The 18,727-nt window shown below is 36.0% G+C and overlaps 2 protein-coding genes across 2 annotated transcripts; both read left to right on the plus strand.

Annotated features, from left to right (window-relative positions):
- The first annotated feature begins 1,558 nt into the window (after nt 1-1,558).
- LOC144433083 (monocarboxylate transporter 12-like) lies at nt 1,559-5,193 on the plus strand. Its single transcript, XM_078121393.1, has 4 exons — nt 1,559-1,781; nt 2,395-2,538; nt 3,419-4,396; nt 4,955-5,193. The coding sequence occupies exons 1-4, from the start codon at nt 1,559-1,561 to the stop codon at nt 5,191-5,193; spliced, it is 1,584 nt and encodes a 527-aa protein (XP_077977519.1).
- Nucleotides 5,194-17,666: 12,473 nt separating this feature from the next.
- On the plus strand, nt 17,667-18,446 carry LOC144433085 (uncharacterized). Its single transcript, XM_078121394.1, has one exon. It carries the CDS (start codon nt 17,667-17,669, stop codon nt 18,444-18,446), a length of 780 nt encoding a protein of 259 aa, XP_077977520.1.
- Nucleotides 18,447-18,727: the final 281 nt, after the last annotated feature.

Raw genomic sequence — 18,727 nt, forward strand, 5'->3', positions numbered from 1 at the left:
TGTTTATGTAGACATTACTCGAATGTAATGGCTGATCACTTGAAACACTGACTTGACAGCCGTCATTGTTTGGGAGGTAAACATTTTACTATTTTGACCGAGTATTGAGACAGGGCGTGTACTGTGACCACTGGCCTTATGTACAGTGTTTTTTTTTCAAATACTGTTTTACAATGTTCACAGAATCTCTGATCTCTCTGAGTATTGCATCCCCTGTCTGTTTCCATGTAGTAGTTATGAGCAGATATTATGAATTTACAAAGTACATTTCATAGATGAGGTTTGCCAATATTTGATAAATAGCTCTCCATGCCAAGGGACGTCTCAAATGAATAATCATTTACAAGTTTTGGACTCTCTCTCTTGTATTGGTTGCCAATTTCTTTGCGTCAACATCCTTACAACGTTGTAAAAATATATTAAAGAAACACATCTTCGTCGCTCACTCCCTGTAGATACCAAACCTCCCCGAAACCATATATATACAACAGATTTGTAACTGAGGTTGCCCAACATGGTAGGTCGTTTTCAGATTTACCAAGTTGGTATTGGTAGCATTGATAAGCATATATATTGTGGTCCAATTGTAATATATACAGGCAGTTCTTAACAATGCGTCTAAATATGTTTACTTTCAATACACAGCGCCTTGTCCCCCCCCCCCTACAACCAAACTTAGAGGCGCCGTTGCCTACTTGTAGGGAGAATCTAAAAAAAAATAGTCCATTGCGTACTCTGTATCTTTTGCTTAACGAAATCCCCATATCTCGCTGCCATATAGTAAGACAGGTAAATAATTCCACAAACTTGGGCACAGGGTATGATAGCTCTTATCCGTAAAGAAGGTGTCCAAGCACCTGCCAAACAACTATAGAAGCATAACGTTACTCTTTGTATTTGGCAAGATTTGTACTCGAATCTTATGTGTCAGAATACAACATGATTTTATATATATTGTAAAAGTGCTGACAAACAAGCTGGTTTTAAGAGAGGGTACAGAACTATGGATACTATTTTCATTTTAAGCACCATTATCAGCAAATAGTTGTCATACTTTAGAGGAAGATTATATTGCGCTTTTATGAACTTCGAGAAAAAAGACTTTGCCCTTACGGAATGCACTGAATTTAAATGGTTGTTGCTAAGCTAAAATGTATAAACTCTGATGTATAACAAATCAGTCATCAAACAATTGTAAAAGGTATAAACTCTGATATACAGTAACTGTAAAACAGCCTTTAATGCCATTCTCCTTAACAATATGCAATACACTACTACATTACTTGGAGTTGATCTAAGCTGTGAATGAACTATATCTTAGTGATTCGGGCTGGTAAAATGTCAAATATATACGAAGTGTTCTTAAAAGTAAAGCTTACTAGTCATTTTGTGACAATTTAAGACTTTTAGTACAAGTAAGGATGGATTGTGTTTAAAATGAACTTTTTAGAATAAACATCGACGGAATAAATTACATTTGATTTCAAACTTTCGCTAAAAACAATAGGGGAGTATAAACACCGCAATGTTTTGAAATATAAGCCTTTTTCTGAACAGAATGTCAAAGACAAGAGAACAAGAACATCAAGATGTCGGTGAACCTCCAGATGGTGGTTATGGATGGATAATAGCTATTTCAGGAATGATGGTGTTGGTCCTAAATGGAGGAGCTTATAACGCCAGTGGTATATTCCTGGTAGAGTTTATTCAATATTTCCAACAGGGAGCTGAAGATGCTGCCTGGATTGGAGCAGTTTTTGGATTTATCTACATGTCTTCAGGTCAGTATTTCTGTTGAACTACTAATCTTTTGAAAACCTCAGACCCCTTCTCTTCTATTCCCAAGTCTTTTCTAGGAGAAACATTCAAACTCACTGTCATCAGCTTAAGAATTACGAGGTAAAGCAATAACTTTAACTTATTCAGGACAATCTGCTAATTAAACTTGAATTACAAGTTTTAAGTCTTTATTGATGAAAACGTCAGTTAAATGTTGGCATAATTTTCATCAAACCATAACCTACCCTTACTAAAATGCAATTCCATTTGATAGAGTAGCTTCTCTTGTATGTGTATATATATATATATGTATATATAGTTTTGTATATATATATATATATATATATATATATATATATATATATATATATATATATATATATATATATATATATATATATATATATATATATATATATATATATATATATATATATTGTTAGCTTGAGGACAGGCAGACAGACAGGCAGACAGACAGCCTGACCTACCTTCCCGACAACAGAGATTTCTTTAAAACAGTGTTCCCCATAAAGATATTACCTAATTATGTAATCATACAGATTGAGAAAAGTTTAAATGCTCTCATACATAAAAGATAAATGTATATACTTTCAGGTCCACTATCAGCAGCATTAACAAAGAGGTTTGGAACACGTGTTGTGTTAATGATTGGCGGTATACTAAGTTTACTTGGATTTGTACTCTCTGTATTTGCACCATCACTGGCAGTTTTGTACTTCACCTTTGGAGGATTGGTTGGTAAGAATTATTCATTGAAATAAGTAGCTTCCGGATACAAAATCTGTGTTTGTTTTAATTACATGTTGTATAGAGAAGTATCATAGCAAATATAAAATTTTAAACGAATTAAAGCTCGAAATATTAAGATTTTTCCACCATGAAATCATTTGAAAAATATAATAGGTACACTCAATGTGAACACAAACTAAGCCCGTTTGTTATAGTCTTGAGATACTTTTCAAGTTTCAGGACACATAAATAATCTCAAGATACACCTAGTTAGAACGTATAGTTACCTTTTCTTTCTTGAACATACACGAGTAACCTTCATGTGAGAGAAATAGGAAAAAATAATGGAATTTCTGAATGTTTGGCACATATTGAGCATGTCAGAAGCAATCATGTATCTGCGTGTTGTCAGTAGAAAGATGGGGATATAATCCCATATTTTCTCTTCAAAAGTGTACATTTTGTCTGCTAGGTGGTATAATACGTGTATTAAAGTGAGACAATATGTTTTTATAAGGTTTTTAATTGAGTGAAAATACCTTCATAATAACCTTGATATAATATTTAAAATGATTCTTAAGTCGATGAATGTTTTATATAGATTACAATTGTGTCTCCTTTTATTTTTAAAACACACGATTGACGATGAGTGCATAGTGTGGATTTCCTGAACATTTTGTTTATATGTATGGTAAATTACGTCTAAGGATCGTTTATAATGACAATTTCATACCAGGTTTGATTTCAGTAAATTGTACGAGGTGGCTAAGTGTGTATCGGTACGTACAACAATGCAGAGTACCTTATGTGCATCATACACTCTCCCAATGACGTGTAAACTCGGCTCGAGCCTCTGTAATGTTACGGTGTCCTTCACTTACATTTGCAGGTATAGGATTCGGCATTCCGCTATCATCAGTAGTTATTCACATAAATAAGTACTTCAGCAAGAGGTTTGTCTTTGCCAATGGATTATGCTATTTAGGTGGCGGGATAGGACTTCTCATTGCATCACCACTTTTCCATTTTCTTATTGAAATGTTTGGTTGGAGAGGAGCTGTGTTAATCATCGGTGGAATAAATGCTAACACTATGGTATGTGCAGCACTGATGAGACCATTGCATACAATGAACTCATCAAGGAAACCTTACCCATTGGAAGATGTGGAACTGCCTGAACAAAAGGTAACTGACAGTACAGAAGGAAGCAGTCGGGGTAATTATGATTTGAAAAATGACAGTGTTATTTCTCATACGGTTGATACCAACCTGGTTACAGGAGAATTGGATGATACCAAAACTGATTTACATACTAACTACATTTCGATAATAAAGCTTGACGAGGTTTACAGTAATGGAGTCACTTTGAAACAAAAACTACATAACGCAGTTTCTTTTTTTGGTTTGAATCTGTTCGTCAAAAGCCCTGCATTCTGTGTAATATGCTTTGCCCAGCTACTGGAAGGGCTGGGTTTCAGTATGGTAACATCCCATCTCGTCAACCGGGCCTTCACATCTGGAATATCGAAATTTGATTCCGCAATGCTGTTGACGTATTTTGCATGTGCCAGTTTAGTTGCAAGGCTAACTCATGGATTCATAATATACTACGAATTTGTATCACCTACACGTCTACTTGGTATAGCGATAGGGACACACGGACTTGCTATTCTCTTAAATCCAATAACAAACAACTATGCCGTCTTGGCAACATTGGCCTGTATACTTGGTCTTTCCAGTGGTACATACCAACCATTGATTGCAGTTAGTATGAGGGAACAGGTCGGGGTTGAAGACACGGGTGTCGCCCTTGGATGGGACTACTTCAGTATGGGCATAGGTTTCCTGCTCGGTCCATACTTTTCAGGTAAGCAATAGTCTCGTTACCACTTTCCTCCTGGACCTTTACGTTTAACTTTCGATTTCGTGGAAGTTAAACATTATGTACTTTGACTGGAAATAATTTGGGATTAATTTGATTAATTCAATAATAGCTAATCAGGAGTTACAGGGATCTTCAGATAAATGTACCTGATATCATCACAATTCTACGCTGACAAATCAAATATATATTTCCAAGACAGCCAACAGTTCGTTAGTAAATGTACATGTACTGAGTATGAAACTATCATTGTCACACCATTATATATATTATAAGAAATACGACGATAGTTTTTAGGATACCATTTGTTCCTGAAACCATTATCGATATCAAGCAGAATGGTAACACTTGAATAGTAATTGTAGAATACATGTTATTCGGTCGCAAATAATAACTTTTGGATCTGACTTCTCTAACATAACTTTTATCGGGTAAAACACGACCATTGTCCAATTCACATAGCTTCATATATGTTTATCAGTAACAATATAATCACTTACACATTGAGATGTTAATATTGTATATTTTTATACAACTACATAGGTTGGATGTTTGATGTTTATGGAAACTACGAATTAGCATTTTACATCACTGGCGGACTCACATTAACTGGTGGTATACTGATATTTCTGGCACCAAAGGTGAACAAATGGACGAAGAGATGTTCTCGTGAAGACACAACGCAGAAGGAGATACTAGATATATCATCTAAGGTGAACAACCCACAGACTATTGTACACAATCCATTATTCGCTGACAAGTGTACGTCTCCGGGTGAATAAAAACATTTGTTTAGTAAATTTCGTGACATTTAATTAGCGACCGTGTATTGCCAGTCCATGTTTACACATGACTCCTGTGGCTGAAAATGGTGTATGTCTCTATATAGCCCGAGTTAATTTGAAACATGAAATTAAAAATCAAAAAATATATTTTTGGGTAGCTAAAGGAATTTGATTTGAAGTCAGTTCACCGCAAAGTCAACTCCACTATAAAACACTTAGAAGAAAGGATTTGAATGTGACAATAATGAATATATCTTATATTTGTCTCTTGGACACGAGACCAAATTAAAAAGCATGCAATTTCTCAACTCATCTATGCATCGTTGTCCATGTACAGCCATGGATCGACATGAATGCTGGAGCCTCAAGGTGTCCTCCAACCCACCCCACCCCATCCCACCCCATTTGCTAAGAAAGATGCAGGTTTCCACTACAACAATTTCTTGGATTTTTGCATGTATTTATAATATTTCATCTGTGGTCAAATAAAAGATAGAAACACCGATATATGAATAGTCAATCATCAAATAATTTTTAAAACTCCTACAGTTTCAATGTCCTTGTCCTATACATATACAATACACTGTCACACCACTTCAACTTGATCCAAGCTATTAGTGAACTATTGCAGAACCTGGTTTGTGAAATTTCAAATATATACAAAGTGTCATTGAAAATAAAGGTTGCTAGTTATTTTCACTCAAATTAATACTTTTAATACAAGTAAGGATGGCTTTACATTCCCATCATAAAACACGAGATCATTTCTGGAAGTCACTGGTTATTTTGTAGTATCGATATATTTCTAATATGTTTTACCATTCACCTTTTACTTAGCTTCTGTATGGCACTTCTGCATACATGATTCCTGTAATTTTTATTAACAAAGGTTAGACACTTGGAGTTTTATAGCCGTAAATTCAAGAATAATATTAGTACTTATACTTGGCTCATATTACAAGTTCACTGTTTTAACCCAACGTTGGTGAACACATGTATTTTTATATACTCATCACATGTCGACGGCATTTTTGAAAACAAATACATTTTTAATTAAAAATTTGAATACCTGCCGTTACAGAAATCTATATTGGAATCCATATTTATGGTGACCTTTTACTTTTTTATTTTATATTATATGCTAATATTTTGAAAAGAGACCTAAATTAGCATACAGCGAGTATTAGTCGTCTCCATTTTCCTTAAGGGTTACTCGTACCGAGATCTTACAGCATTTGGACCAAGTAACTGTACAAACGGTTGTGACAATATATACTGAATATAACTAATGAATATTAATTATCTTAAGGAGCCTAGAAAATGTTGTTGATCATTAACCACGATGACGTCAAGGAACATATCACTTACTTAGCAGTAGTTTTTCTTACTTCCACAGTGTGGTAGACAATAAAAACTTAATCATGTTAAACCTTGCCTGGTTTATTTGTGCGTCTCGAGTGAGCGTATGAAGCATGAAACGTGGTGTCAGAAATCTAACGGATCCATGAATCCCAAGAGGCAGAGACTAGAACCAGAGACCGAGAAAGTCAGCGAGAACTTTCACCGTGAACTTCGAAGTACAGTGCCTCGATTAACACAGCCTTACAGTTACATGTGGGGAAAGTGCACTGGAAGTGGAAAAATCGAAACGCACAGTGAGTGAAATCAAGTCAAGATCAACAATCAATCAATCGAGTGGAACTAAGGCAACCACTCACGGTGAAACAACTAATCAAAGAATATCCAGATGTTTTTGAAGGAACTGGACAACTGGCAAGAAAGTATCACCTAGAGCTAGATGAAAGTGTCAAACCAGTAGTGCATCCACCAAGGAAGGTGACAATATAATTGCTGTCAAACAACAACTTGAAGCAGAACTTGAACTTACTGACCTAATAAAGCTGAACATTATAGAACCGGTGATGAAACCAACACCATGGGTGTCAAGTTTAGTGACTGTCGTAAAACCTGGGTAACTGAGAATCTGCATTGACACAATAAATTTAAACACAGCACTAAAGAGAAATCAGAACTCAATGACAACTATAGATGATGTTCTGTCAGAACTTGGTAAAGCAAAAGTTTTCAGCGTAGTCAAAGCCAGGAATGGATTCTGGAATGTTCTGAAATAAAGCAATTAAATAAAGTGTCATGTCAGTTTCATTTCGAGCAGTCGAAATCAAAGCAACTAAGGAGGGAATTAAAAGAAAATGTTTTTGCTTGTTTGGGTGGGGAGGGGGGTACTCAAGTTGGATGACTTGTGTAGAAGCAGACATTTATGACCTGGGGGGTATCTCAGGTAGAAAGTCTAGGATGTATTCAGACGTTACGGTTAATCATGCAATAGTTCGCAAACTCGTGTAAACAGCTTTTTTATGGACTCGATGTAGTTTAGAAGTTCCAACTCAAGTATTTTTTTCACTGTCTATTCTCCACGAGCAGTAGCACAGTCATGGCCCAGTGAAGAAGAAGTATGTTTTCACTGTCTATTGTCCGCAACTGGTCATACGGTTGACACCCCATTTTTAAATACGAGATTGAAGTAGCTTTTTCACTTTTTTCTCCACAATCGGTCGTACGGTTTCTAATAATTATCATTGTTGTTTTTCTTGTAAAGACAAACATGGTTTTAGCACTGACGGGACATCAATGGTTTGAGAAAACGCTCAAAAACAATGAAATGGTTGACCTAGAGCTACTTTGACCCCATCAATTGCCCTCTAGCTCTGGTGACACCGCTGACTTATCGAGCGATATGCTTCCAAAACGACATCGAATCAATCTGTATAGCAAATCTGGTTACCATAGTAACAAAGCAAAAACCCAAACAAAGTACTTCATTAATATAATGGCGATATGGAATTATGGTCAGTATGTAAATTTCATGTGAATACAAAACGAGTCATTGTTTTGAAATAATGCAATTAAAGTTTCCAAGTGTCATGTCAGTTTCATTTCAAGTAGTCGAAATCAAAGCAACTGAGGAGAGGATTAAAAAAAATGTGTTTGCTTGTTTGTGGGGGGGGGGGAGGTACTCAACTTGGATGACTTGATTAGAAGCAGACATTTATGACCTGGGGTATCTCATGTAGAATATCTTGGATATATTCAGACGTTACAGTTAATCGTGCAATAATTCGCGAACTCGTGTAATTCTAGCGTCAGACACTGGGCGTGGTGTTATCGTTTTAATATGGCCGACTCCAACTTTTCTGATTCGCATGTCAATGTTTTGCTTGACCAGCAAAATAGGGAGTGTGGTTGTTGATACATTTCAACAAGTCTAAATTGTAATTTTATAAGACAGTTCCTCTTTGAGTCATGGTAGTAAAGCTAATTTTCTTCACAAGGACTTCTGAAACTCATACGAAATTACCTTCCGTTCACCCTAAATCTTCAATTCAAGAGTACGTACAGCGATCGAAAAACATATAACACTTCACTTCACTTCCAGACACGGGCATGTTTCGCGTTCAAATTTTGACAAGAGCGCCCGTTTCAGTCTGCGCCGTAAGTTGCGTCGTTGACGTAATTCGAATTTGACACATCCTACCTTAATACATACACAAGACTTACATGTATCTATAAACCAGAAAAGAGATGGACAAATAAAGACAGGAATGTTTTGGATCTAAATGGTTCTATCTAATTCCCGTCTAAACCTTTAGTTGACATATGCCTGTACATTCCTCTTCTATTATATTGTGAATCGCCTTGGAACAAGCTCGAGAAAAATCAAGTGAACATGTCCTCTTTTATCTAGCTGCTACTGGAAATTGCTTTAAATTCAGTTCTCAGCAAAATGTACACTCGGCCATAAGTTCAAAAGTGAAGTAATTCGAGCCTAAAACAAGTAAGATAGGTACATGACAGTCACACTAACTGGATTACCTAAAAGCTTACTTTAGTATACCACAATATTGTGACGTGTGATGTTCACACTCATAAAGCGTCCATGCGATCACACTACCACAAAGCTGTCATGAGATTTCACTATACCTTCTTGTATTGCACAAGGGTTTGATTTGGTAAATACCGGCTTCAGAAACTGAGAGAAAAATAAGTCAAATTATGCAATTAATCTATGCTGTGTGGATTATCAACGCAACGACAGCTGCCTTGCCATTTTATTTATGACTGCTGTAGGTGTTCTCCTCCATTGTTATAATAACGTTTACTTTGAAACGTAAGGAAAGAAGACTTTTAACACCATTGCTGAAAGAACCAATTCCTATCATAATTGCATGTATGTGTAATGTTCCATTTTTTTTCTCAAATAAAAAATACGAACGCCTATACGTAGCCCGCAATCAACAAAAAAGCTTGTAAGCCCAAACGGTTGTTCATGTATGTATCGCTATTAATATAAAACGCACTGCCACATCACTTGAGGTTGATCCGAGCTTAGAATGAACACTATAATCATGGCTGAACCGCTAATGATGGGGATGGTGAGGCTTCACATGTATGTGCTACAAAGCAAGTGATATTGACATGAAGGGTTGTCGGTCATTTTATCTCATAATGGGATATTTAGAACATATATTTAAATGATAGCTTGTACTAAAACTATTACTTAATTAGAAACTAGAGTGCACACTTTAAAACCACTGATGACTGATTGATGCAAATAATAAAGTGTCTTTGTGACTATAATAGAACTGTTTTACCTGTGCACTTGACAGATTTTATTCACTACTGATTTACATACAAAATAAACACTCACTGATCTACATTACACGTCAATATCTGACTGCGTTAAACTACTTTTACATCAGTCATACGTGACGTCACTATTTCATTTTGTTGTCATTGGTAAACTGAGATCACCTTACAGTAAGGAAGCCACCATGCATGGCCTTGCTGAGTGGGTGGTGATTACAACATATTCATGAACGCCACAACCGTGGGATGTTATACTGACAAATAAAATGATTTACAAGAGGAGCGTACCTTAAAACTTGCTTGAGAAGGGGAGGCTTAGTAAAATTGTATGAGCAAGACCAGGGTTAATACTCTAATTTTCAACAGTTCTTTAGCAGTTCCGTCAACACCTTCCCAGTAAATAATGGTGGCGCCCAAACACCTGTCTAGACAGTACAGGTTCGCTAGCACTGCAGCCTGTTGATAAACTGTATTTACACAGTATGTGTTCACCAGCCCTATTCATTGTGAACAGAAACATTACACAACTTGGATACATATTCTGAACTTATCACGGCTGGCGTCTAAATCATATGAGCCACTCTAGTAACACTGATATAAAGGTAGGTACACCTGTACAATGTATAGTTACTCACGAGACCATAATGTAATACCCAAAGATATGCATAATACAGCGTGACTATCATTATCCCATCAAACTTGTCACTCTTATCAAAAAAGCAACAACTAAGTGTCTCAACAGTAAAGATGGTCCTAAATGGTGGAGCATTTTTGGCCAGTGATATATTCTTGGTAGAGTTTGTCCAATATTTCCAGGAGGGAGCCGAAAATGCTGCCTGGATTGGATCACTTTGTGGATTTATATACATCTCTATAGGTGAGATTGTCTCTTTTCCTATAACTGGAACCCCACCCTATGCATATTTTGTAAACTGACTAATTTCTTACCTTAATTTGGCTTCACACGAATGTATATCATTCCAAATATTTGTCTTCGTTCAGCCTACAAAACTACGCGTGACGTTATGGGCCTTGTCAGTACCAGTCAACATGAGTAATAAAAAGCACCTGATGTATGCCGAAAAATTATAATTTGTGAAATTGACTTTTTAACGTTCAGAATCATATTTCAAGCGCTGCATGACAAATGATGTAGAAATGCTAAAGAACAAAGTTTGAATTACGAATGTTTTCTATACATAACTTGATTTGCGCATTGTAAGATTAAAGAGTGCTTGAGGTAAACGTTCAGTAGTGTTGAAATGTCACTCAAATTCCAGACAACCAACACAATATATGTTTATGTTAATATTTAAGGCCGACATAGTCAACGCCCGTTTGGGGCTACGACGATTGGTTTCGTCCGTTTATAGTCAATTGCAGTAACGATTAATGAATTCTAATAAATTTGTTAATTAAGTCTCCCCTAGAATTTGCCCTGCCACAGAGCCCAGATTTTTCACTTTAAGTTCATAACTTGAGGTGAATCCAAGCAATTATCAGTTCCCTCATTAAAATACTTTAATTTATTATATTGGAGGCTTTTCCGAACTAAACTTGACCTGGTCAGATGTCACGATTAGGTTTTTGTTTTTGCAAATGACGATTAGTATTTGTATGCTTTAATATTGAAAACAAAAATCTTGGCAATACAAAACATTTCAGAGTTGATACCAAATTCTGTTTCATTGGATACTGAGATTTTTGTAAACATCTTGTTCAGAGACAGACAGTCAATCAATCAGTCAGTCAGTCAGTCAGTCAGTCAGTCAGTCAGTCAGTCAGTCAGTCAGTCAGTCAGACAGACAGACAGACAGACAGACAGACAGACAAACAGACAGGACAAGACAAGACAAGACAAGACAAGACAAGACAAGACAAACCAAATCAATATACCTGCTCCTCACAAGTGGTGACAAAGAGAATTAAACATACTGTTGTTGGTTAAGATATCATCTAACTAACTAGGATGTAAAAACAGACCCAATATAATCAAAATGAATTAATTTTCTGTTATTCCTGTATAATATCAAGATAGCTTTGAATGCAATTTTTTATATTGTAAAACTAGATTTATGTATTTTCAGGTCCAATATCGGCAGCATTAACAAAGAAGTTTGGAACACGTGCTGTACTGTGTTAATGATTGGTGGTTTACTAAGTTTACTCGGATTTGTACTCTGATAGTTTTGTACTTCACCTTTGGAGTATTAGTTGGTAAGTTTCTTTTCGTAAAGTAAGTAGCTATCGATCGGACAAAATATGTTTATATAAATGTCTATTTACCGTCAAAGTAATGTAAGATCTAAATGATATGCAGGCCAACGCAAAAGAAGTATTCTTTTCCGTCATGTAAAACTATGGGTGGTGCACTATTCTCGTTGAATATTGTCCAAAACAAGCAGTATATCATAGTCTTGGAATACAATAGCTCAAACAAAATATTTTCTATCTAATAATAATGATAAAGTAAAATCTTTTAGAATAAGGAAATTGTACCCGTGAAAGCTTCGGAAGGCCAGAACAAATAAAAATAGCCTATTACATTTAGTAGGTAAGTCGAGTTTGTTGGAAAAGGATGTAAAATCAAGCAAGCCATATAATAATAATTATGGCACAATATTGCAAGTTGAGTTTACATAGTACCTATTCTATCATTGTGATTTTATCTTTTTTTCCATCAGTTCTATAGTTAGGAAATATCCACAATTTACGGTTAAGGGGGGAGGTGTCAAATTCAAAAAGTCGATAGATTTTTCTTATACCTAAGCAGTGATATCTGAATATGTAAAAAATGCAAAGAAAATACTATGTCACCACCTTTGTTTTCAAGATAATGACCGTTTCTTGTATCTACACATATTGTTTTGGGTCAAAATAAGTAGATATACAACAATTAACTACATCACAATTTTTGACCATTAAAGATTATCCCTGGAGCACTTAATTAACTTACATATTTTAGTGCAATGTGTATTATGTCCAGACATATGTGTTTGTAATTTCTTTTCATTATTTCATAAAATGCTATGTTATTTTATCCCCAGCTGCTTTACGATTTTTAAAGAAAAATGTAAGAAAACTGCAAAAAAGGATAAAAGTCTGTGATAGATTATTTTTATATGCTGTATGTGTACAATGTATTATTCCAGCTATTTATCAATGACAAAATAATAGTGGGTCACCACATCCGTTTAAATTCTAGAATTGAAATTGTAACCCCACACCCCATCTAAATTTAGACATTTTTGACAGAATTTTTTAATGAAATATTGTTGAATTTTGACAAAAATTAAAATGAGCTTGTTTAACTTTGCACATGTGTATAATGTACCAATGCCTCTTCATAATTATACAACAAAAATCATTGTGTGTATGCTAACTTTAAAATGCCAGTAAAAGATGTTAACCCCCACCCCATCAAAATTTCAACATTTTGAACAAAAATCACTTGACATTGTATAATATTGGAACACACAAGCACCAAGGTATATTTCTGTCAGTTCATATGTATGATAAATCAACTGAACTATTCATGTGTAGAGTTTAGGTATTTCTCCCAAAGCCAAAGCCCTCCCCCTTCCAAATTTCAACATTTTTGGACACAATTCACATGAAATTTCATAATACTGGAACACATGGGTGCCAAGGGAAAGTTCTGTCAGTACATAATTATGTATGATAAATCAACACATTAGGGGTGTCAATAGTTCAATGTAGGATAAAAAGCTAAAAACATTTAGTCCCCCCCCCCAACTTAATTGGCCAAAATTAAAAATGTCCATCCAATTTCAAATCAGTATGTAGTAATACACGTACTATGAATACAAAGCCTGTATGTAGTGAGGAAAAATAGATCTTTTGTTGACACTCCATTTTAGTGCTGTGCTATAGTGAAAATTCTTCCATTTCTCAATTTAGGGGATATTTTTAAAAAAGAAATAATTGCATGTTTAGGGGTACAAACAGACCCATTAAAAAGTAAAATCGTTTCTGTAGGATGAGAACTAGACAACTAAAAAAAAACACCCCAAAAGTAAAAGAATTTAATTTTTCATCCTACATTGATTTGAAATATATATTGATCTTGCACCATATATCTCATTCTCACATTGTTGAAACAGTTAAATGTTGATTTCATGTAAGGAAATTGCTAGTGTTGTATTGTTGAGTGTGGTCACTATGAAATAGGAAATAACCACATCAGTACCTTTTGATCCACTGAACCCGGCATGCAGTATACGTACCTAGTCACATGATAAAGTGGCATTGCACACACTGTGAGGCCCAAAAGCTACACTACTAGATGTATTTATTGATTTTGGGTAGAACCCCTCATTGAAATCTTATTAATTTTACCATGGGTACTTCTTTCATGGGGAGACAATGTAGAAATGTACAACTTGTATGATTTGTTGCAATTTGAACTGTAGGCTTTATGTATGATATGTAAACACTCAATAGAGTTAGTGTGACTAGTGACATACTATAGTTGGCGAGACAGCTGAAAAATAATCTATATTTGGTCGAATACATCTACTGAAAAACAAACTATAAATTCAGTAATTTTAAATTGGCAGGACGTTACTATACTGATACAGGGATGTGTAATGGCCGGGGGTTCCATTGCTGTCAACGACCGGTCGCACGGTCATGGCCCAGTGAAGAAGAAGTATTTTTGTTTTCACTGTCGATTGTCAACAATTGGTCATACGAGAAATAGCTTTTTCACTTTTTTTTCTCCACGATCGGTCGTACGGTTTCTAATAATTATCATTGTTGTTTTTCTTGTAATGACAAATATGGTTTTTAGCATCGATGAGACATCAATGGTTTGAGAAAACGCACACAAACAATCAAATGATTGATCTAGTGCTTTGACCCCATCAATTGCCGTCTAGTTCTGGTGACACTGCTGACCTATCGAGCGATATGCTTCCAAAACGACATAGAATCAATCTGTATAGCAAATCTGGTTACCATAGTAACAAAGCAAAAAACCCAAACGAAGTACTTCATTTTAATGGCGATAAAGAATTATGGTCAGTATGTAAATTTCATGTGAATACCATACAAGTCATTGTTTTGGAATAATGCAATTAAAGTTTCCAAGTGTCATGTCAGTTTCATTTCGAGCAGTCGAAATCAAAGCAACTAAGTAGAAAATTAAAAGAAAATGTTTTTGCTTGTTTGAGTGGGGGAGGGCTACTCAAACTGGATGACTTGTGTAGAAGAAGACATTTATGACCTGGGGGTATCTCAGGTAGAAAGTCTTGGATGTATTCAGACGTTACGGTTAATCATGCAATAGTTAGCAGACTGTGTAAGCAGCCTTTTTATGGCCTCGATGTAGTTTAGAAGTTCCGACTCAAGTATTGTTTTTTTCACTGTCTATTCTCCACAACCAGTCGCACGGTCATGGCCCAGTGAAGATGAAGTATTTTTTCATTGTCTATTGTCCGCAACTGGTCACACGGTTGAAACCCCATTTTTAAATACGAGAAGTAGCTTTTTCACTTTTTTTCTCCACGATCGGTCGTACGGTTTCTAATAATTATCATTGTTGTTTTTCTTGTAATGACAAACATGGTTTTAGCACCGATGGGACATCAATGGTTTGAGAAAACGCGCACAAACAATCAAATGATTGACCTAGGGCTACTTTGACCCCATCAATCGCCTTCTAGCTCTGGTGACACTGCTGACCTATCGAGCGATATACTTCCAAAACGACATAGAATCAATCTGTATAGCAAATCTGGTTACCATAGTAACAAAGCAAAACCCAAACAAAGTACTCCATTTAATGGCGATATGGAATTATGGCCAGTATGTAAATTTCATGTGAATACCATACAAGTCATTGTTTTGGAATAATGCAATTTAAGTTTCCAAGTGTCATGTCATGTCAATTTCATTTCGAGCAGTCGAAATCAAAGCAACTAATAAGGAGAAGATTAAAAGAAAATGTTTTTGCTTGTTTGTACGGGTGGGGGGGGGGTACTCAACTTGGATGACTTGTGTAGAAGCAAACATTTATGACCTGGGGGTATCTCACGTAAAATATCTTGGATGTATTCAGACGTTACGGTTAATCGTGCAATAGTTCGCGAACTCGTGTAATTCTAGCGTCAGACACCGGGCGTGGTGTTATCTTTTTAATATGGCCGACTCCAACTTTTCTGTTTCGCACGTCAATGTTTTGCTTGACCGGCAATATAGGGAGCGTGGTTGTTCATACATTTCATCAAGTATAATTTTATAAGACAGTTCCTCTTTAAGTCATGGTAGTAAAGCTGATTTTCTTCATAAGGACTTCTGAAACTCATACGAAATTACCTTCCGTTCACCCTAAATCTTCAATTCAAGAGTACGTACAGCGATCGGAAAACATAATTATAACACTTCACTTCACTTCCAGACACGGGTTTGTTTCGCGTTCGAATGTTGACAACAGCGCCCGTTTCAGTCTGCGCCGAAAGTTGCGTCGTTGACGTAATTCGAATTTGACACCTCCTACCTTAAACACATTTTGTAGCGCCTCTTCCCTAACCTCTCAACAAATATTAAGACCCGCCAAATGAAACTCTGAACACCCTTCTGTCACCTACAATACAGTGGAGATTTATATGGTACAATGAGGATGGGGATTTCACATACATACAAAAATAAGGAGGTATCTCATAATGAGATCTATCCTATATATGGAGGTACTGAGTCAGCCACCTTCCAACTTAATTTTGGAGAAAGACATTATCACCTACTATGATTGTTACTGGCTGGGTGGAGACACCTCCAAAAGGTGAAAACTTGTTTAAAAATATGTCCATGTAGGAGGCATTTTAGAGGCATAAAACAAATATCAAACCATAGACATAATTTAAAGTCTACAATGCTTAAATATGGTATTAAAATACCAGAATTGATACAATTATACTATGCAATACCTATTATCTGGCTATGAAGTGTATTTTGTTGTGGCAGAGCTGAAAGAGATTGTGCGGATGTGCATGTGGTTATGGTAAATCACTTTTCCTGAAGTTTGATTCGGTTTCAAAAAGAGCCCCTTAAATTTCATACTAAGTCTATGAGAATGTTAATGGCTCTGTGACTTCTTAGCCTCTTCTCAGTGTCGTACATTTTACTCATTCTTTTAGTGCACGTTGGATATATGCAACAGTTTAGTTTAATCTCAAATCACTCTTGTATGCATCATCAGAGCCAAGTAAACTACTGTATAAGATATATAATTTGGAATTGACTCAAATGTATATGGCCACACGCATTATTCAGAAGAAAGAAAGAAATCCACAAGCCTGCGTGAGAATATAAAACCCATCACAAAAAATTTGAAATGCCAAAAAATATGGTAGGTCGGACCCGCTGAACTTTAAGGAATTGACGAAAAATACATGACAGTTCTGAAAGTTTTGGTTCCATAATTTGAGCATTGCAAAAACCAAATGACACAGGTGAGTCTTTTCGTGATCTAGAACGACCAATATATGTCCCCATTTTATATTATTTCAAACGACCAACTTGGCTTTCGTGCGATTTAAGATATGTATGTATTCATGCCCCTCTTTCACTTGCCTATTTGCAGGTATCGGATTCGGCCTTCCATTATCATCAGTTATTATGCATCTAAACAAGTACTTCCACAGTAAGTTTGTCCTTGCAAATGGACTAAACCTCTCAGGGTACGCAGTGGGACTTCTTATTGCATCGCCACTTTTCCACTTTCTTAATGAAAGTTTGGTTGGAGAGGAGCTATGTTAATCATCGGTGGAATTAATGCTAACACTATGGTGTGTGCAGCACTGATGAGACCATTGAATCCAATGCACTCTGAACTACGTCGACCATTTGAACATCTGGAACTTCACGTCCAAAGTGAAACGAATGGTACAGATGACAGCAATCCGGACAATTCTGCTTTTAACACTGATGCTGGAATTTCTCCTACGGTTAATGCCAAGGTCGCCAAAGAGGGATCGGTTGACATTAAAACGCCCACAACAAATATTGACGATGTAGATTGCAATCATGTGGTCACGTGGAAGCAAAAACTACACCGTGCAGCTTCTTTTGTATGTTTGAGTCTTTTTGTCAAACACCCTGTATTTTGTGTGATATGCTTTGCGCAGGTACTGGAGGGGTTTGGTTACGGTACAGTAGCATCACATCTTGTCAACCGTGCCTTCGCCCCCAGCATTTCAAAGTTTGACTCTTCAATGTTATTGACCTATCTTGCATATGCAATGTTAGTTGCCAGGATATTTCATGTTTTTATAATATACTATAAATTTATATCACCTATGCCTCTACTTGGCATAACGATTGGGACATTTGGAGTTGCTATCCTCCTGAATCCAGTTACAGACAACTATGCAGTATTGGTAACGTTGGCCTGTATAATTGGTCTTTCTCTCGGTACATACCAGGCATTGATACCAGTCAGTATAAGGGAACAGGTCGGTGTGGAAGACACAGGTGTCGGCGTTGGATGGGACTACTTCTTTATGGGTATATGTTGCCTAATTGGTCCGTTATTTTCAGGTGAGAAATACTATTGTCATCAATAATAAATATGAAATACCTCAATGCTAGATCTATTTTGACTGGAAAACTATCAACAACAAAAAATTACTTTAATATATATATATATATATTTAGTATAACGCGGAAGTGATTTTATTTTAAATGAAACAGCATTTTTAGACATTCAAAAATGAATTCATAGTCGCAGGTGACGTATAAGTATGTTATTTGCCAAATACTGTTCCACATGTTGCTGCTCGAGGTATTTTTTCTGGTATAACGGCTCGCCTCCGGCTCTCCGTTATACCAGAAAAAATTACCTCTC

This window comes from Glandiceps talaboti, chromosome 3 (assembly GCF_964340395.1).
Source record: "Glandiceps talaboti chromosome 3, keGlaTala1.1, whole genome shotgun sequence".
Classification (NCBI taxonomy): Eukaryota; Metazoa; Hemichordata; class Enteropneusta; family Spengelidae; genus Glandiceps; species Glandiceps talaboti.